Source organism: Labrus bergylta, chromosome 16, assembly GCF_963930695.1.
Source record: "Labrus bergylta chromosome 16, fLabBer1.1, whole genome shotgun sequence".
Lineage (NCBI taxonomy): Eukaryota > Metazoa > Chordata > Actinopteri > Labriformes > Labridae > Labrus > Labrus bergylta.
In genome coordinates this window covers 17,503,830-17,521,272 of record NC_089210.1, presented here as the reverse complement: position 1 = coordinate 17,521,272, position 17,443 = coordinate 17,503,830, and the positions used below count along the sequence as shown (strand labels likewise).

Sequence of the window (17,443 nt, the reverse complement as noted above, 5' to 3'; positions counted from 1 at the left end):
CACACTCCCAAATGTTCCAGACTAGCCGCTGAAATCTTCTTGAGTGGCTTTTTTTCCGCACATGCACCTCACGGCGGGAGAGGAGGATCTCAGGAGGTCGGACAGTATGTGAAAAGAACGACAGGGAAGAGGCAGATGATGCTACAGAGGCAGACGCTGTGATGACAATATTTTCATGTAGTCATGCACCGGTCTCAGGACATCCTCACACGGGGAAATTGATCATTTTTGCATTCACACATGCAGCTCACCCCGAAAAAATTTGACGATGTGTCCAGGAGTTTGTGTTTGACAATATGGCAGGAAAAATGCTGAATGTGAAAAAATCCTCTCAGTGGAGGTCGTGTCCATTTGAGGACCTTCTCTTCCAAAAAGGTGTTTAGTAGGGAGACCGAAACAAGTTGGAGGTTTCTGCTTATCCTCCTTCTGAATTCAGACATAGGTCAAATGTTATTGTAAAAACATGAGTAGGGCGCCGGTGGTGTAGTGGTAGGTGTGCTCGCCCCTAGGCGGGCGGCCCAGGATCGGGTCCGGTCTGTGGCTCCTTCCCCGCATGTTGTTCCCCAATCTTTCTCTACCTGATATCTGGATCTGAACCTAGAGTTGCTGTGTAATGGTAAGATTCAGATTTCAAGATTCCCGGGTAAAGTTTGTGGACATGCAACTTATTTCCATTCATATCTAAGAGAATAAAAAATATTGCTGAATGTGAACATGTGAGGAAGTATAAGAAATAAGAAGATGCTGCGATTCAAACGCAAATTAAAATGTGTGATGCAGGAATAAAATGAAGTGCTTCAGCCTTGTCTCTTATCTGCTCTGGCTGCTGATTATCAAAAATAATTAGATAGGATTCAACCAGGGTGCTTTATCCCATTCATTTGATCAAATCAGTGCTTCTAAAGGGAAAAGTGACAAGAAAATGAAGTAATCATTTGAGCCGTTCTGCCAGAGCTCTGCTGCATAATGTAAGAGGACGGAGAGAGGGAGGAAGGAGGGAGGAGAGGAGGAGAGGTGGCAAATAGAGGAACTGAGAGAGAACAGGGAGGCTGCTACGTTAAGCGAGTTCAGTGAGTTCTTGATTTTCTCCCTTTGTCCTCTTCTCCTTTTTAAAAACAACACAATACATTCATAAAGGCTGCACAAGACAAAAATCCCTGAGTCATCACGGGTGTTTTTTTGAGACTAAACGGAGAAAACAAAAAGTTTAAGATTAAAAACGCATCTTTAAGAGGACTCAAAGTTTTCAGTTTAACTCCGCTCACAAACACACAGAAAGAAGGAAAAACAGAATAAATAGCAACATCCTTTTCATGCGGTGCTTTAGTCCTGTCGCTCTGATATTAATTTGATCAGATGATGATAAGGACTTTTACAATTTTGTGGAGGCCATTTTTTTATTATCACACATTTCACATGAATGTAAACAGTAACATATTTATTTAATAAAAGAAAAATCACAAATAGTGAGTGTCAGAGTGAGAGAGAGGCTGACACTACCACACTGGGTTTTATTAATAGGAGGCTGGCACCGTCCCAGAGGGTAGCAGCTGGTCTGGACTTCATTGGCAGAAAAGTGAAGGGAGGTCTGTCTGCGGTGTGTGTGTGTGTGTGTGTGTGTGTGTGTGTGTGTGTGTGTGTGTGTGTGTGTGTGTGTGTGTGTGTGTGTGTGTGTGTGTGTGTGTGTGCGTGCTCAGAACATGTGAACCACAATATGGCACATGCTTGGATGGGGTGTGAGGCGCAGCTTTGTTGAGGCTTTCTGACAAAAATGTTGAAGTTGAGGATGCAGCCTGATAACGGACTAAACACAAGTCAGTTTAAAGAGTCTTCATGGTTTCTATTGGTTGGTACTCTGTGCCCTCCAGGAGCTTCATCAGGTAGACCTGTATACGCAGTCATTCAGGTGGAGCTTTCACCTTCAAGAAAGGGGAGCTGCTGGAAATGAATGCATTGGAAAAAGTGTGGCATGTTTCTTATGGGTCTCTACTTAAAAAAACACTACGACAATGTACCATGAGAAGTAAGGTATATGTATTTTTTGTAAACATACAGTAATGAGCATCCAGGGTCCAGATAATGTAAGCTCAGGTTTGAATATAGCAGTTTTTTGGAAAGTGCCATGTAGCGTTGTGAATAAAGCTCCTGTTTTATGCAAAGTTAGCCCAAAGACTCACAACCGTTTTTTTTTTCAGTTTTAAGCAACAACAAGAAAGGCTAACGCTAATGGATTGAGCTAAAAGCAGCTACAAGTCTCCCAGATAAAGATGGAGATGGAGGACGTTCAGCCTCAGAACCGATCGTCAATCACTTTCTGATAGACGAGATGTGCCTCTGGTGACATGAGAATGCACGTGTCTGTGCGTTTGTGTGTGTTAGCATGTGTGTGTTTTGTATACACACCTTGTTTCTTTGCATCCTGCATCAGATTGAAGCACTTCAAAATGTGACACACTCAATAGTTTGAGGGGGGGAGGGGGGACATATGGTCATGTGATGTTGCAGAAAAGTGTGAAGAGTGTTAATTGTGGAAGCTTGTGAGGGCTGCAGTGATTCAGTTTCACACATACATACACTTATACATACTGTATGTGACAGTTTAATGTATAGTCTCCCTCCCACTCTCTCTCTCTCTCTATCTTTTATTCCCCTCCCTTTCTTTTATGTGTGTGTGTGTGTGTGTGTGTGTGTGTGTGTGTGTGTGTGTGTGTGTGTGTGTGTGTGTGTTGGTGTGTGTGTGCGCTGGCTGCCACTAACCTACTTTCGACAGAGCATACACAGCGCTCAGGAGAAGAAAATACCGCAATCCTCTCACACCCCTCTGTCATTCTCTCTCTCTCCCCCCCCCCCCCCTCATTCAGCTCTCCTCTTCCTCTCTGCCCTCCTCTCTTCTTCCTCACCTCTGTGCCTCCCCGTCCTCTCTTCCCCTTTCTCTCGTTTTTAGTCCTCCCCACTCACTCCTTTCAGCCATGTCTGTGCCCACAGGACAGCTTTCCTCCTTCAATTAGCCCTCCATATTTTTTTTCCTCCTTTTCCAACCTTTTTTTTTTTCTTTTTTTCTCCTCATCACTTCTCGTACTCTGCGTCTCTCGCTGTCGGTGCGTTTGCTGATGCGGCATCTTATTCGATACTGAGCGAAGATGGCGTGATAAAGATAAGGGATGATTGATGGGTTGACTCAGAGGGATGAAAAAAAAAATAGACTGAGGAGGGATGCAGGGAAAAGCATTAGAGACGGGGACACAAGAAGGGGGAAAGGAGAAGAGTGGAGATTAAGAAAAAATAGGAAAGAACTAAGAGGGAGAGAATACCGTATATGGAAGAAGAGAGTTATGGGAGAAAAGAGAGAGAGGGGGCTTAACAGGGCAGGTAGAGAGAGAAATATATCAGTAAGGAGCAGGCATGGGGCTTTAGTGAGGAGGACAGAGTGAATGTAGCTGGATGGACAAGGTTGGGAAAAGGCCAGCAGAAGTGCGTATATATAAGTGTGTGTGCGTCATTTGGCTCCGCTGAAGTATTTCAAAGGCCTCACTTCCCCTTTTCTTGGCGAGACAACACGGTGCACGACCTACTACTGTCCCTGTTACAGTGTATAAACACACACAAACACACAAACACACACCTAGACAGTTAACAAAAAAGAAAGAATATGCAGAAGCTTGGGTGGAGCGAGAAACACGGGAGAGAGACTGAGTACAAAGAAAACATAACAAAGATGAAGGGCGGGAGGAGGGTGAGAGAAACATATCCTCATCTCTCTCTCTCTCTCTCTCTCTCTCTCTCTCTCTCTCTCTCCCTCGTCTTTCCTCTCTCCCTGCCTCACCCCTGATTCCTCCCTTGCTTTTAACTCTGTCATGTTGCTAAATTTAGCGGTCGAGGAAGGCGGAAGAGGAGATTCATAATTGAAACGTTTCATGGCAGAATTTGATTCATTTATTCTTCTTCTGGATTTTTATACATTTAGATGTGTGTGTGTGTCATCTTTCAGGAGACGGATGCCTCACACACACACACACACACACACACACACACACACACACACACACACACACACACACACACACACACACACACACACACACACACACACACGTTGGGTAAGAGAGGGGATCAAAGCAGGCATCTTGAAAAAGAATTCCTCACATTCACGGGGCGGCCATTTTCCTCCGACGTCACGTTCAGGGTGTGAAGCTAAAAGGCTGTTAAACTGTCATGCTGCTGTTTTACGGGTTCTTACTCGTATAAAACGTCCGGAAATCTGAAAGTCGATTCAGTTTTAACTGCGTCCAAAATGATGAGCAACTGAAAACACAACAGCTGGAGACAATCGAGAGGGCCACTTCTTATTTCAAGGTTAAACAACATATTTCAAAGCCCATGAGCTACAATCAGAGAACAGCTCCAGTAAGAATCAGGACCAGGATGTAGCACAGAGGAAGATGTTGTTGTGGTGGGAGATTTTGGTTCTGATGGTCCGCAGCCACTCTCATTCAACCGCCAGTAAGTTGAGTTTCTAAATCAGGGGTGGGCAACTGGGGGTCCGGGGGGCCACATGCGGCCCCCATCGACCTTAAATGTGGCCCTCAGGTTAATTTTTTACACATCAATTAATTGGAAACATGAAGAAAACGTGATGAAATCTGCCATGAAATCATGAAAACCAGAAGTATGTCCATAATAATATCTGATCACTGGTATATGTTGAGTTAATTTGAGACATAATCGACTGTAATCGTTTAATTTGGCCCTCTGGCAGTGAGAATTAAATGAATGTGGCCCTTGCTGTGACCAAAGTCGCCCATCCCTGTTCTAAATGGATATCGAGTGGAGAGATGACATCTACAACAGGATTGTTTTCTGCGCTTCTTTGAAGATATGGATGCAAATATATCTAATCTGGCGCAGGTTTAGCGCAGTGGTTTGAGCTTGCAACCCGTGTACAGAGGTGATAGTCCTCGGCACTTTGCTGCATGTCATCCCCAACTCTCTGTTTCTAACATTTCCTGTCTCTCTTCAGCTGTCCTGTCGGCTAAAGGCAAAAATGGCCCCAAAAAGATAACTTGCATTAAAAAAAAATGCATAGAAAGACAAATGATCATGTAATGATTCTTCTTGGAGTCTGGGATTGCATTATGTCCATGCATTCTTTTTTCTTGGACTGTTTTCCTGCAAGCTACTAAAACTCATCTGGCTGAAACTACTCAGACTACAACAGAAAAACAGAACTTTTTCTCACTCTGAAAACGTTGCTCCCCCGCCTCCAGAATTCTTCCCGATAAAATTATCATTTTTATGTTTGATGTGTTTTTTTCGATTGGGTAATTCTCCAGATTTCCACTGTTAAATATCTTTTTATTTCCTGATCAATCTGCAGTTACTTACTTCCTGACTGTTATCAGAATTCCTACATTTACTTTTGGCCTTGAACACAGCAGTTATACCATAATAACGGCATCTGAGCTTCCCACCCCGAGTGTTACATCAGAGGAAAAATGGCTGCCATGTGAATAGAGGCCAAATGATCATCGCACACACACACACACACACACACACACACACACACACACACACACACACACACACATTGGACAACCTTCATGAGGCAAAGCTTTATATACACGCACACACAAATTACCCCTTTGTCCCAGTAGTTCTATATCTGTCCCTCTCCTCTCTTGCTTTACCTTTTTCAGCCAAAGACACCCTGCCCTCTCACAGCTCAACACACACACACACACACGCACACGCACACGCACACGCACACGCACACGCGCACACACACACACAAACACACACACACGCACACACACGCACACACACGTACATATCTAGATGTACACACACACTTGTGAGGGGCAGGGAGGCTAATTGAGTGGTGCCCTGGGTGTTCTCGTAATGTATGCATGTTAAGAGCAGTCAAACAGATGTGCATTATAGCAAACACACACATGCTAACACACACACACACACACACACACACATATTGGCTTTGGACCCAGCTAGAGCAGCTTTTGGGTTCCCCTTGACGATGACCGGTTAGAGCAAACATCCACATACAGTCTGAGGTCCACACATACACAGGCATGTACATGTAACAGCTTCACACACGTTATGATGTATGCTTCCATTAATAGCCTCCACTCTCTTTCACCATTCAATATTTCCCCTCCCCCCTTTTGTCATGGGAATGGCTGCTGCCTAAGGGAGCTAGGAAGTAGGAAAAAGGTGACAAAGAGGTGAAAGAAGAGAATATGGAATTGAAAACATCTATATCTATCAAAAAAACAGAGGTTCAGTCTAAGCAGATATTCCTTCTTTAAATGCTCCATGTAAATGTGCTCATAATAAAAAAAAAAAGGACTTTGCTCACTCTGAAGGGGTTTCTCCTCGATAGCAACCCCACTCACTAAACATCATTCCTCTAGTTACACGGCCAAAGAGATGTTTCTTCAGCTGCGTTAGAATCAGTCAGAGCTGCGTCCATGGCAACGGTCCACTCTGTAACCTTCTGAAAATCAGCTAAACTTGCTGCACATTAACGTGAAAATTTCGTCTGATTCTAAATCGAAAACACTGTGAACCGATCCGTGTGAATCAGCGCAGCACCTGACAGTTCTTCTCCCTCGCCATGGAGTCTGCTGACATTTTTCTTTTCTTATACCCGTCTTTCAAACACCGCCGTGTCCCATCACATGTTCTGCTCCCTGACAACCAAATGTGTAGATTTCTCCAACGTAGCGTACCATTTTTATGTCTTTGTTTCTATGTTTTTATCCTCACTTTTCTCCTTCTCAAACGGTAAACAGACCGATGTCAAATCAACCGGACTTCTTTCGGCGGATTGATATGATTACCGTTTGCCTTACAGAGTCTGTGATAACAGCTGTAACCCCTAGCAACCGTCTACTTTCCTTAGTACCATTTTTTCCCATTCTAAACGACGGTGATCTGTCGAGGTAAAGCAGGCCATTGCTCAGCGAGATTGGCCAATCAGAATCCAGCTTTTAACACAGCGGTGTAATAATTATGAACATTAGGGTATGCCCCTCCGTTCTTTTCCCTTATTCTTATCTTCCCTTTCTTGTAGCGTCTTCCTCCCTCTCTCCTTTTTCTGACCACTTCTTCATCCCCCTCACACTCTTTCACCTTCGTTCTCTCTCTCTCTCTCCCTCCACTCGCTTGCTCTCTTCTCCTTTAAACGCAACTATTCATCTTGTGACCTTAACGAGACAGGGGGATTGATTTAAGAAGACACCGCCAGTGTGTGTGTGTGTGTGTGTGTCAAAGAGAGAGAGAGAGAGAGAGAGAGAGGGGGAGAGGGAGCGGGAGAGGGAGAGGGAGAGAGAGAGAGAGAGAGGGAGAGAGATTGTGACAAACCCAATTAGAGGTACCAAGAGAAACTCTCTCCTTCTTTCCATTTGTCTCTCTTTCTCCCTCACTGAACTCGCCCTCAGACGTTATGTACATAGAGCCAAATGGTGATGTCACAATAAATCTCACTCAGTGTCCGGGCATGCTATCACACACCAACACTGTGTGTGTGTGTGTGTGTGTGTGTGTGTGTGTTTGTGTGTGTGTGTGTTTGTTTGTTTGTTTGTTTTGTATGTCTGTGTGGGTGGTGTGTTAGCAGAACATACACTTAGCAGGACATATTGAACTGACTCATTATGATGGTTTGTGTGTGTGTGTGTGTGTGTGTGTGTGTGTGTGTGTGTTTGTGCGCGCCTGTGGCAGTGATAGTGAGAAACAGACATGAGTCCTTATGAGCTGTTCGTCTGACTCAGTGGATTCAGTTTGACCTCTGACCTTCGAGTGTTGATATTTTCCTAATTTTTCTTCACTTAATTTAATTAGCGTCAGACTCGGAGCCGTCATGCAGACGTCTGTGTAAACCAAGAAACCTCAGTGAGGACGATGTTTTGATTTGATATTATGAGTGTGCACACATTTGAATGAACCGCTTCATCGTGCTCTCCGTGCCCTGCCATGTATGTGACTGTATGCAGGATTTAGCTTGTCATAATTTCATGTATCTTCATTATACTAAGAATACGTTTATTTAAATTCTCTTACCATGTAATAGATTATCCAAACTCTCAATAGACTTAAAATCGGATTAGATTTTTTCTGCATATATTTGCATATTAATTAGGTCACCCTATTTGAAGTTGTGAACGTCCTTGTAAAGTTTATAAAACTGTTACGTCAAGCATTTTTTGAAGATGACACAAATGAAAAAATATAATTAAAGCTCAAATCTGCTCTTTGGCTTTAGCTGTACTTACAAATAAGGTTTGTCAAAATGTTTTTGAAACTTAGATTCTTTTCCTGTACCTTTTGTGTTTTAAAATGATGCAATTTCAGTTCATTTAAAGATCAATTGTATCAAAAAGTACCAATAAAAGACTTCAGATCTTCAGTCATATCTTTAACGAAAAGATGCTTTAAAGAAAGACACAAGTTTCCAAAAAATTTTGGCAACATTTCCTTTTTGTTAGACACATCTGAGAGTAAGTAAAACAGAAGCAGGGATCTAGAAAGCAGGAAAATTACCTTAGAAATATGAGTATTTGTAATTATTGAAGGGCAGCTGTGGCTCAGTGGTTAGAGTCTGTGGGACCCCCAGCTCCTGCAGACAAGTATCCTTGGGGAAGACACTGAACCCCAAATTGCTCCCCTGCATGGCCGACGGTGTGTGAATGGAAAAGTACTGTTAGGAAGTCGGGCACTTCACAAATCATCTTCTGCCATCAGAGTGTGAATGTGGTGTGAATGAGTGACTGTGACATGTTGTGTGAAAGCCCTCTGAGCGGTCAGAAAATCAGGAAGTGAATTTACAATTTAGCATTGAATTACTGGATTGAATGATGATGTCGCTTTTTGGAGACTCATGAGGGAGATGCCCAGTGTTGTTAACATGTCTCTTCACATCGAAACACTGACCATGTGAAGCTGCATTTCATAAATGTTTAACATCTCATTAAGAATATGAACTCTGTAGATGGCTATCTTGAGAAATGTTTGTTCCTTGACTATAACCTCCTCACTCCATTTGAGTGGATGATTCTAGCTACCATCATTGCCAACTGCATCGTTCTGGCTCTGGAACAACATTTGCCTGATGGGGACAAGACGCCGCTGTCTGAGCGCCTGGTGAGTACAACACACACAAATACACTACGGACAAAAGCCCTATGCGCACATGCATCATTACATTATATTTGACTCTTTACGTCTACTTTTTTTTAATATTAAATTTATTTAACTCCTTCTGCTCTTTATTTTCTCTCCCTCTCTCTCTCTCTCTCTCTCTCTCTCTCTCTCTCTCTCTCTCTCTCTCTCTCTCTCTCTCAGGATGATACAGAGCCGTACTTCATAGGAATCTTCTGTTTTGAGTCCGGAATAAAGATCCTGGCGCTTGGTTTTGCCTTCCACAAAAACTCGTACCTGAGGAACGGGTGGAACGTCATGGACTTTGTGGTGGTGTGTACAGGGTGAGTGACAGATGACGAGACAACGAGCAGAGCATGCACCCAACACACTGCACATTGTACCTGCAAAATTACACAATTAGGAAGACGTAACATCGTTGTTATCAGGTTTTGTCAGTGAGTGTTTGTACATGTGTGTTCATGAGTGTCCTCTCCTGCTGCTCGGCTCTAATGAACAGCCTCTCTCTGTGCAGGCAGCAGTGAGATCACAGAGCAGAGCTGCAGGCAGCCGGCAGCCCGGGCCGCGAACAAATGTCACCACAATATACACACAGATAGACGGGGAGGGGGGGGGGGGGCACAGAGGGGAACGCTGGATAGAGGGGATGAAGACAGGATGTAAGAAAATTCACAGGTGCTGTTAGCCAAGTAGGAAGGGGGACGGGGGGGAAGGGTGATGGGAACACAGTGGATGAGTGAGCATGCATGAAGACATACAATGAATCTGTGGGTAGTTTTAGATGCTGCAGTGCAAAATGATGCTTTGTAAAAAGATTAGAGGACTAACAGGAGGGGGTTATATCTGCATACATAGACAGATTGGGTTGACAGGAAGTCAAAAAAGAAAGAAGACGAGCAGAACCATTGTGACACACACATGAGGTGTTTTAAGTGATGTAGAAAAGGTGCACACATTCGTCCTTGCAACATGATTCTCTCCCCCAAAACCCATTTCTCTGATCCATAACTCCATCCCTTCATCCCCATGACTGTCAAATATCACAACTTCTAAGAAAGAGGCAGTAAGCTTCCTTTCTTGTCCGAGTCTCGCAGGCTATGTCTGACTACTCTCCCACATTCTTCCTTTAACTGAAGCACAAAAGGGCCTTATGATGTCAGATTGTCCACAGCACGTCTTAAGACTTTCTTAAAGCTGAAAATCTGGCCATTGATGTTTGTTTCAAGTTTTGACAACATACTTAAACCTGTGTTCTTCTTCTTCAACCTTAAAAGTTTTACATCACGTCTCTTAAAACAGCCAAGCACATAGTTAGTTAAGAAGTGAATTTCTACATCACAGATCAAGTTACAGAGCGCTGTCACTTCCAAAAAATATTGTTAGAATTCCTGGCATGGTTAATATGTTGAGGTCATGGCGTGTATCTCATGCATGTGGTGATCTGGAGAGCTGTATGGGTTACATAAACTGTTCACATCTTTGCTGACAAAGCAACAAAGAAAGCCCACCCTCTCTCTCTCTCCCTCTCTCCCTCTCTCTCTTCTAAACACACACACACACACACACACACACTCACACACACACATGAGGAGTGAGTGAGCAGCACAGTCTGGCAGTCAGTCCTTATGCTTTAATAAGAGCAATCATGAAGCCAAGCTCGTCTCAGCGTGGCACAAACAGTGACTGTACGAGAGGAGAGGAGAGAGGAGGAGGAGGGGTGAGAAGATGAGTGTAGCGAGAGAGACAGCAGGAGGTGGTGAGATGGGGAGCAGGAAGCGGAGAGTCCTCCAAGCCTGCATCAGTGTCTCGTTTAGCCAAGGGCATTATGGGCCTGGTGTCCGTAATCTGAATCACAATCAGGATTAGTGCCAAATAGGTTTACGCATATGAGGAATTTTACTTTATGTAGACCTTGCACTTTAACGCTTAAAGGAGGTAAATTCACGTCTCTGTCAAACATCTGCGTCTTCAGGATTCTGCAGGAAAGCAGGAAGCTTCAGTGAGATCTACAGACAGATAATAGGCTGCAGCACTTTACAGCACTGTATATTCCCGGGATACATTATGCACGTGAAGTCAATACATTTTACACACACACACACACACACACACACACACACACACACACACACACTACACACACACTCTTTGTTGTGCTCTCTATGAATGGGGGTTGTTTTTTTTTAGCAGTGCAGCTCTTTTGAAGATGAAAGGCTACTTGGCCTTTCTGCCCACCAAACCTTTGATAACACACTGACCAAATGCATGCACACACGCACACATTTCCACTTCAAACATTCCTTTCCATTTCCTCCTCGATGCTCGTAGCGCGCTCCGCTTTAGCAGCACACACACACACACACACACACACACACAGAGACAAACACACAAATGGCACTTAGCATGTCTGAATGGATTAGCCGTTCACTCCACGACCTCGTCGGACGTCAGCAGATGTGTGTGTGCACGCGTGCTTGTGTCTGTGCCCGAGTGTGTGCGTTGTTGACCTGTCCCTTGTAGTAAATTGTGTGTGTGATTTGGCTCTGGGAATAAGCTAGTTGTTTTTTATGCCCACTATTGATTACTAGTCCAATTACACTTAGTTTACAGCCGGTCTTGGCTCACTCTGCTCCTTCTTGTTGTTCTCCTTGTTGAGATTCTTTGATTGGAGACGTCTGGTACAGGAAAGTTGAAAAGAAAGACGGAAAGAAAAAGTGACCTGGTGATGAACAGAAACTGAAATTTAATAAAGTTTTATTAATAGGGAAATAACAACAAGGAGAAAAAATAGAAAATCTGAATTTCTTTAACTCTGTCTCCCTGTTTAAATGAATTTGGAGGTTACGGTGAATAATTCATGAAACTCCTAGCGGTCGTCACGTTCAGATAAAAATATTTTGTATTTATCAGTCTAAGGTAGCGATTCCCAAACTTACCTGGAGGCCTTACAGGTAAACCTAAAGCTGATTCTACACCAAACATCACAGCTACTAATAGATACCTAACTGATTTTTTTTCAACCAATCAGATTCATTTAATGAAAAATGGTGCAGTTTGCAGCTTCCTCAGACGATGCAAAATATCTGACAGAAGCAAGAAACTGAACAAAACTAACACGTTAAAAAAAAACAAAAAAACACAATTTTTCGGGGTTTTCCCAGAAATATAAAATCGATATACAAGTTCTGTTAAAATATATTGTCATATCATCTTTCCACTAAAAATAAAATAAGTGTCAATAGCGGTATCGATTGATTGATTGATCCCCATCCTGAGTAATGAAGAGAGACCATGGTGTGTGTTGTGCTAAAAGTTTTGTTTAGTGTGTCGTTGAATGTTTGTGTGTTGATGTGTACGGCGAGGTGAAGAGGGGGCTTGCAGAAAATATTTGGGGACCACTAGTGTAGAGGTGTGTTTCCTTTAGTTGTGTCGCGATCTGGAGGTGTACTGGATAAGCAAACGAGTCGTGTGTGGACATTTTCTTTAACTGTTCTGGCAAAGGTCGGGGTTTTAATTCAGAATGAGGACATGTTTTACGAGCATGCTTCACACATTCGATTTTAAAATGGTGAGATCATGGTGATAGAGGACAGCAGCGAGAGGAGGAAGGATAAATGAGGAGTTTGGAGAAGAGACGAAGCGTTTTGGCCCGGTGATGTGGACGGAGATAATTAGCCACATTTTAGCTGAAGTCAGCAGAAAGCAGGCGGAGAGAGCAGAAGAAAAAAACCCTGTTTGTGTAATGTGCTGGTGTCCCATGAGACGGGGTCGACGAAGAGATTGTGTTATAGCAATAATCCTTAATGTGATTCTCTTTAATCATCACTGTTTCTCTGCGTATACAGCCCATGCAGCTTGTGTTTTTTTGTGCTCTCCTCTTCAGGTGTGTGTACTTTCACTTTGGGTGTTTAAGACGTTTTAAGACGGCACATCTGGCCGTGACGAGGGGAGGAATTGTTTTTCATTGGTTGTTCCAAATGACCTACTTTCCAGCAAGCATAAGCGAATAAAATCATTCCCACTCAATATGTTTGATCTCCAACCAGCGCCTGTTTTCTCTGCAGATGTGTGTGTGTCTTTGTGCGTGCGTTGTGTCACTTGTGTGTCTTTTTATGTGCATGTGTGTGTGCATACATTTTTTTTGTGTTTTTTTTTTTGTGGTTCATTTATTTCAAGAGGAAAAGGGAAAAGAAAGCAAAAAAAACAACAAATCAATCAGGCTCCTCCCTTGGCCCTGTTACCAAGGTGATACCGAGATTCTATCAATGAGCCAAGGTCCCTGTTGCCATGGAAACACTTATGAATGAGAAAGGGCCCAGTAACCGTGGAGACGGTGTGAATGAGGAACTGCCTCGTCGGCCCAACACTATTTGTGACGGGGGGGATGCTGTTTAAAAAAACAAAAACAAATTATTTTAAGATCATACTTTCATCATCATGACCATCATCATCTTCATCGTTGCTACTAGCGATCGTTTTAGCACATCATAGAAATAGAGCACATAGTCATATGTTACTGCAGCAAAAAGAGTCGACTAAATGATCCCTGCATTCATTGCATCCCTAATAACGCGGAGACAAACGGCACATACATCTCATTTGTCATTTTGTCGTGTACACACCTGGATATGCAAACAGGTGTGTGTGTGTGTGTGTGTGTGTGTGTGTGTGTGTGTGTGTGTGTGTGTGTGTGTGTGTGTGTGTGTGTGTGTGTGTGTGTGTGTGTGTGTGTGTGTGTGTGTGTGTGTGTGTGTGTGTGTGTGTGTGTCAGCTCATATTGGCACAAAGTGAGACTTTTCAGTAGAAGGAAAGATTCCTGCTGTCGGCAGCATTAAAGTGCTGCATGCACATCCATACACCTTTATTTATAGCATGGATAAAATGCTTTAAATTTCACACTGTGAATCCCAACATTAGCTATCTCTCACCTTATTTATATCTATATATTTATAGTGCCGGATTGTTTTCATCCTACTTTCCTCTGCATCAAATTCCATTCTTTATTTACCCAATTCAGTTTTAACCGTTTCTCAGAAATGTCCCCTTCTCATGTCCCTCCGTCTTCCTTGCACAATGCATCATTTTGTGCAGCTAGGTATCTTCTGTTGGTTAATGTATCACTGAGGAAATCTTTGCAGGTGATGTCATGTAGCTGAGGCTGCACTCTGACCTCCCTGGAAAACAGCGTTCCCTAAGATATGATGTAGGAGAAGAAGAGAAGCACCTCACTTTAGAAGGAAAATACAACACAACAGTGCCACATATGTGTCTAAATAATTGACTTTTATCTGCCTAAACTTGAAACCTTGACGCAGAGGCACAGTCATTATGTAACCCAGCGCTTGTTATGACCGGATAGGTGTTGAAGTATAAAATGACAACATGAGCCTGCACTAAAATCGTATTTACCTTTTCTTTGTCGTATTTTTAATCCTGAAAGTATCGTGTCAAAGCTTAACATAAATATTCAATCCACTCCAGGATCTAATGAGAAAACGCCTGTAATTCTTCTGAAACTGAAAACTGACAAGCCAGCAGTTTGGACCGACTAAATGACTTAGCTGAAATAATGACGTTGTACAGTATGTTAGCCTCTATGTGGAGCTTCCACAACGCTGAAACGCGACGTGACGCTCACACACTGGGACAACAATATTTACGGCAACGCAGAATCAATATGAATGTACAAAGACGTGATGACGGCTGAGCTTAGTTATGACATTTTTGTAAAATAAAGCAGTCTGAAAAGGACTAATGTGTATTCTAAGGTTTGGAAAAGATTCATTAAAAAAGAGAATAAATCTGAAACGTCAAAAACCATGTCGCTCAAAATTTAAGGAAAAATTCACAAAATGTACTTTTGAGTGTTGGCGATGTTACTCTTTACAAAAGGTGAAATATAAACTGTTGTCATGGAGACACTAAATGACCTTTAACATGTGTTTTCACATTTTCTCTTGCTATACTGACACATTAAACTTCCTTCAGTCTAGCTCTAATTTGACCGTCACTTACACTCATGTATCCGAAAGGCTTCTTTCCAAAAATATATCTTTGCATGAGTCATAATAAAACATTCAGTGAGTTGCTCATAAAGCCGTAATATTTTAGCTGTATAAGTACAGTTTATATCCTCGTGACCAAAACAGGGAACGTCTCAGTTACAAGTCAGCAACTGATCAGGCATTTGATATTTCACAATGTCATTACAAGGACCCCAGGCCACACCAGTTGGGGGGGGGGGCTTCCTGGTAATGTAATACAGGATACATCCATAGAGGAGGAACTCTCCACCCATACATCCTGGGCTGCTGTTACCTCTCCCCGCCTGCCAATACTGAAGGTTTCCAAGCAAAGCCGACTGACTTCAAACCTGTGATTAAGGCTCTGCTGTGTCACCGGGCCTCTTAGTGGAACAGAGGAGAGTGGAAATGTGTCAGCGAGAAAGAGAAAGACGGAGAGAGGGAGGATGATTCACAGTGTGCGTCAGACGATGGGACTGACTGGAAGTCTGGCGGGACGAGGGAACATCTTAACCCTCTCGAGCGAACACACTCAAACACACACTCGCACACACATGCTGTGTTTACACTTTTTTATTAAAATAAGATTATTCCGACTATGAGCGTTGATGCAGGTGATACAACACTCACCACTATACGTTCACTCTGCAGTCTTGTGACAGCTTCAAGAGGAGCATTTCAAACATACCTAGAATGAAAATAAGCAGAAACAAGCAAGTCAGCATTTCTGCTTCTCACAATCTGCCACCACTCGCTCTCTCTCTCTCTCTCGGCCCTCCTGTCTCCCCCGCTCCTCCCCATTGGTCCATCTCTCCTTTTTCATTTTGTAGTCCCTCTGTCATCCCGACACAAAACACTCTCCCTTCAGCCCATCCCTTTCTCGTCTTGATACACTCTCTCTGTCCGACTTCACTTGTCAGCTGCATCGATCAGCTCAGCTCTTACAGGATTTACATACAGACAGTGCGCACCCTCCCGCTTGTAATGACCTGGCACTGGTTTGTGTTTAAGTGTGTGTGTTTTTGAAGAAAAAATAAAAAGTGTGTGTACGGAGGAGAGAGAGGGAAACAAGGAGAGGCTGATTGACAGCTACAAGCTTGATTAGCTGAAATATTGATTGTCTGTGCACACTTCTGTGCACGTTTCTCTCTCCCCTTTTAGGATCCTGTCCACTGTGGGCTCAGATTTTGATCTGCGGACCCTCAGGGCTGTGCGAGTGTTGAGGCCCCTCAAACTGGTGTCCGGTATTCCCAGTAAGTCATCACTCTTCACAAAAAAATTACGACTTTTTTTAAAATCCCAAACCGTGTCTTTGTTAGAAATCTCTAGAAAGCTTTAAATACTGCTGCAGGATCAAAATAGCACCGTGGAGCGTTTCCAGTTCCAGTTTTTCTGCAGCTTCTGTGTTTTTTTTTTTCTGCATTATGCACCCAAAGTGTTGAAATAAAAGTGGTTCTTCTGTGCTCTCTCTGCTCCTTTTTTTTAAAAATGTTATAATGTCAGTAGTGTTCCAGCACCACTTCAGGGATATTAATAGCTCGGACGCCACTACAGAGCTGAACAGGCACACCATGCTTACTCATCATAAAAGTCATCCAGCTGCCTTTTTGAAAACTAAATAAAGTTCTATTCCAGTATATATACATTTAAGAAAAGAACCAAAACATTTCATGAGTTGTTTACACCAAGATGGTTGCGTTTGATAAATGTGAAATAGGTGCTTTGTTTGACTTTTCTATCACACATTACCGTGGGATAACAGATTCAGTTCATCTTTAAAATACAGCACACAGTCTCCTCCACTGGCTGCAGCATTATTATTAAAAGTACGCTGTGTCCTCCAGGCTTACAGGTGGTGCTCAAATCCATCATGAAGGCCATGATCCCGCTGCTGCAGATCGGCCTGCTTCTTTTCTTCGCCATCCTCATGTTTGCCATCATCGGCCTGGAGTTCTACATGGGCAAATTTCACACGACGTGCTTTGACAATCACACAGGTAAAGAAGCGTGTGTATGTTTACCAATGGTGTGTTCAGGGACTAACTGTTTGCACCAGTGACGGCGGATCCTGTTCTGGTCCAGATAGACTCTAAAAAGTTGCAATACTTAAAAAGAAATTCAAGGACATTCAACAAATTAATTTTTTTTTGATTTTGTTTGATTGAAGGAGTTCCCTCATGTTTTTAGTTAATGGGAAAGGTAGTTTCTGCAGAGTCCTTGCTTATATTTGTATGATTTTACCCTTCCTT

The 17,443-nt window shown here is 43.0% G+C and overlaps 1 protein-coding gene across 1 annotated transcript in view; it reads left to right on the top strand.

Moving 5' to 3' along the window:
• The window catches only part of cacna1aa (calcium channel, voltage-dependent, P/Q type, alpha 1A subunit, a), a 91,657-nt gene that overhangs the window by 14,233 nt on the left and 59,981 nt on the right, over positions 1-17,443 (top strand). Inside the window, 4 exon segments of the mRNA XM_065964791.1 lie at positions 9,048-9,153; positions 9,355-9,494; positions 16,356-16,447; positions 17,039-17,191. Coding sequence (XP_065820863.1) covers positions 9,048-9,153; positions 9,355-9,494; positions 16,356-16,447; positions 17,039-17,191 — 491 coding nt within the window.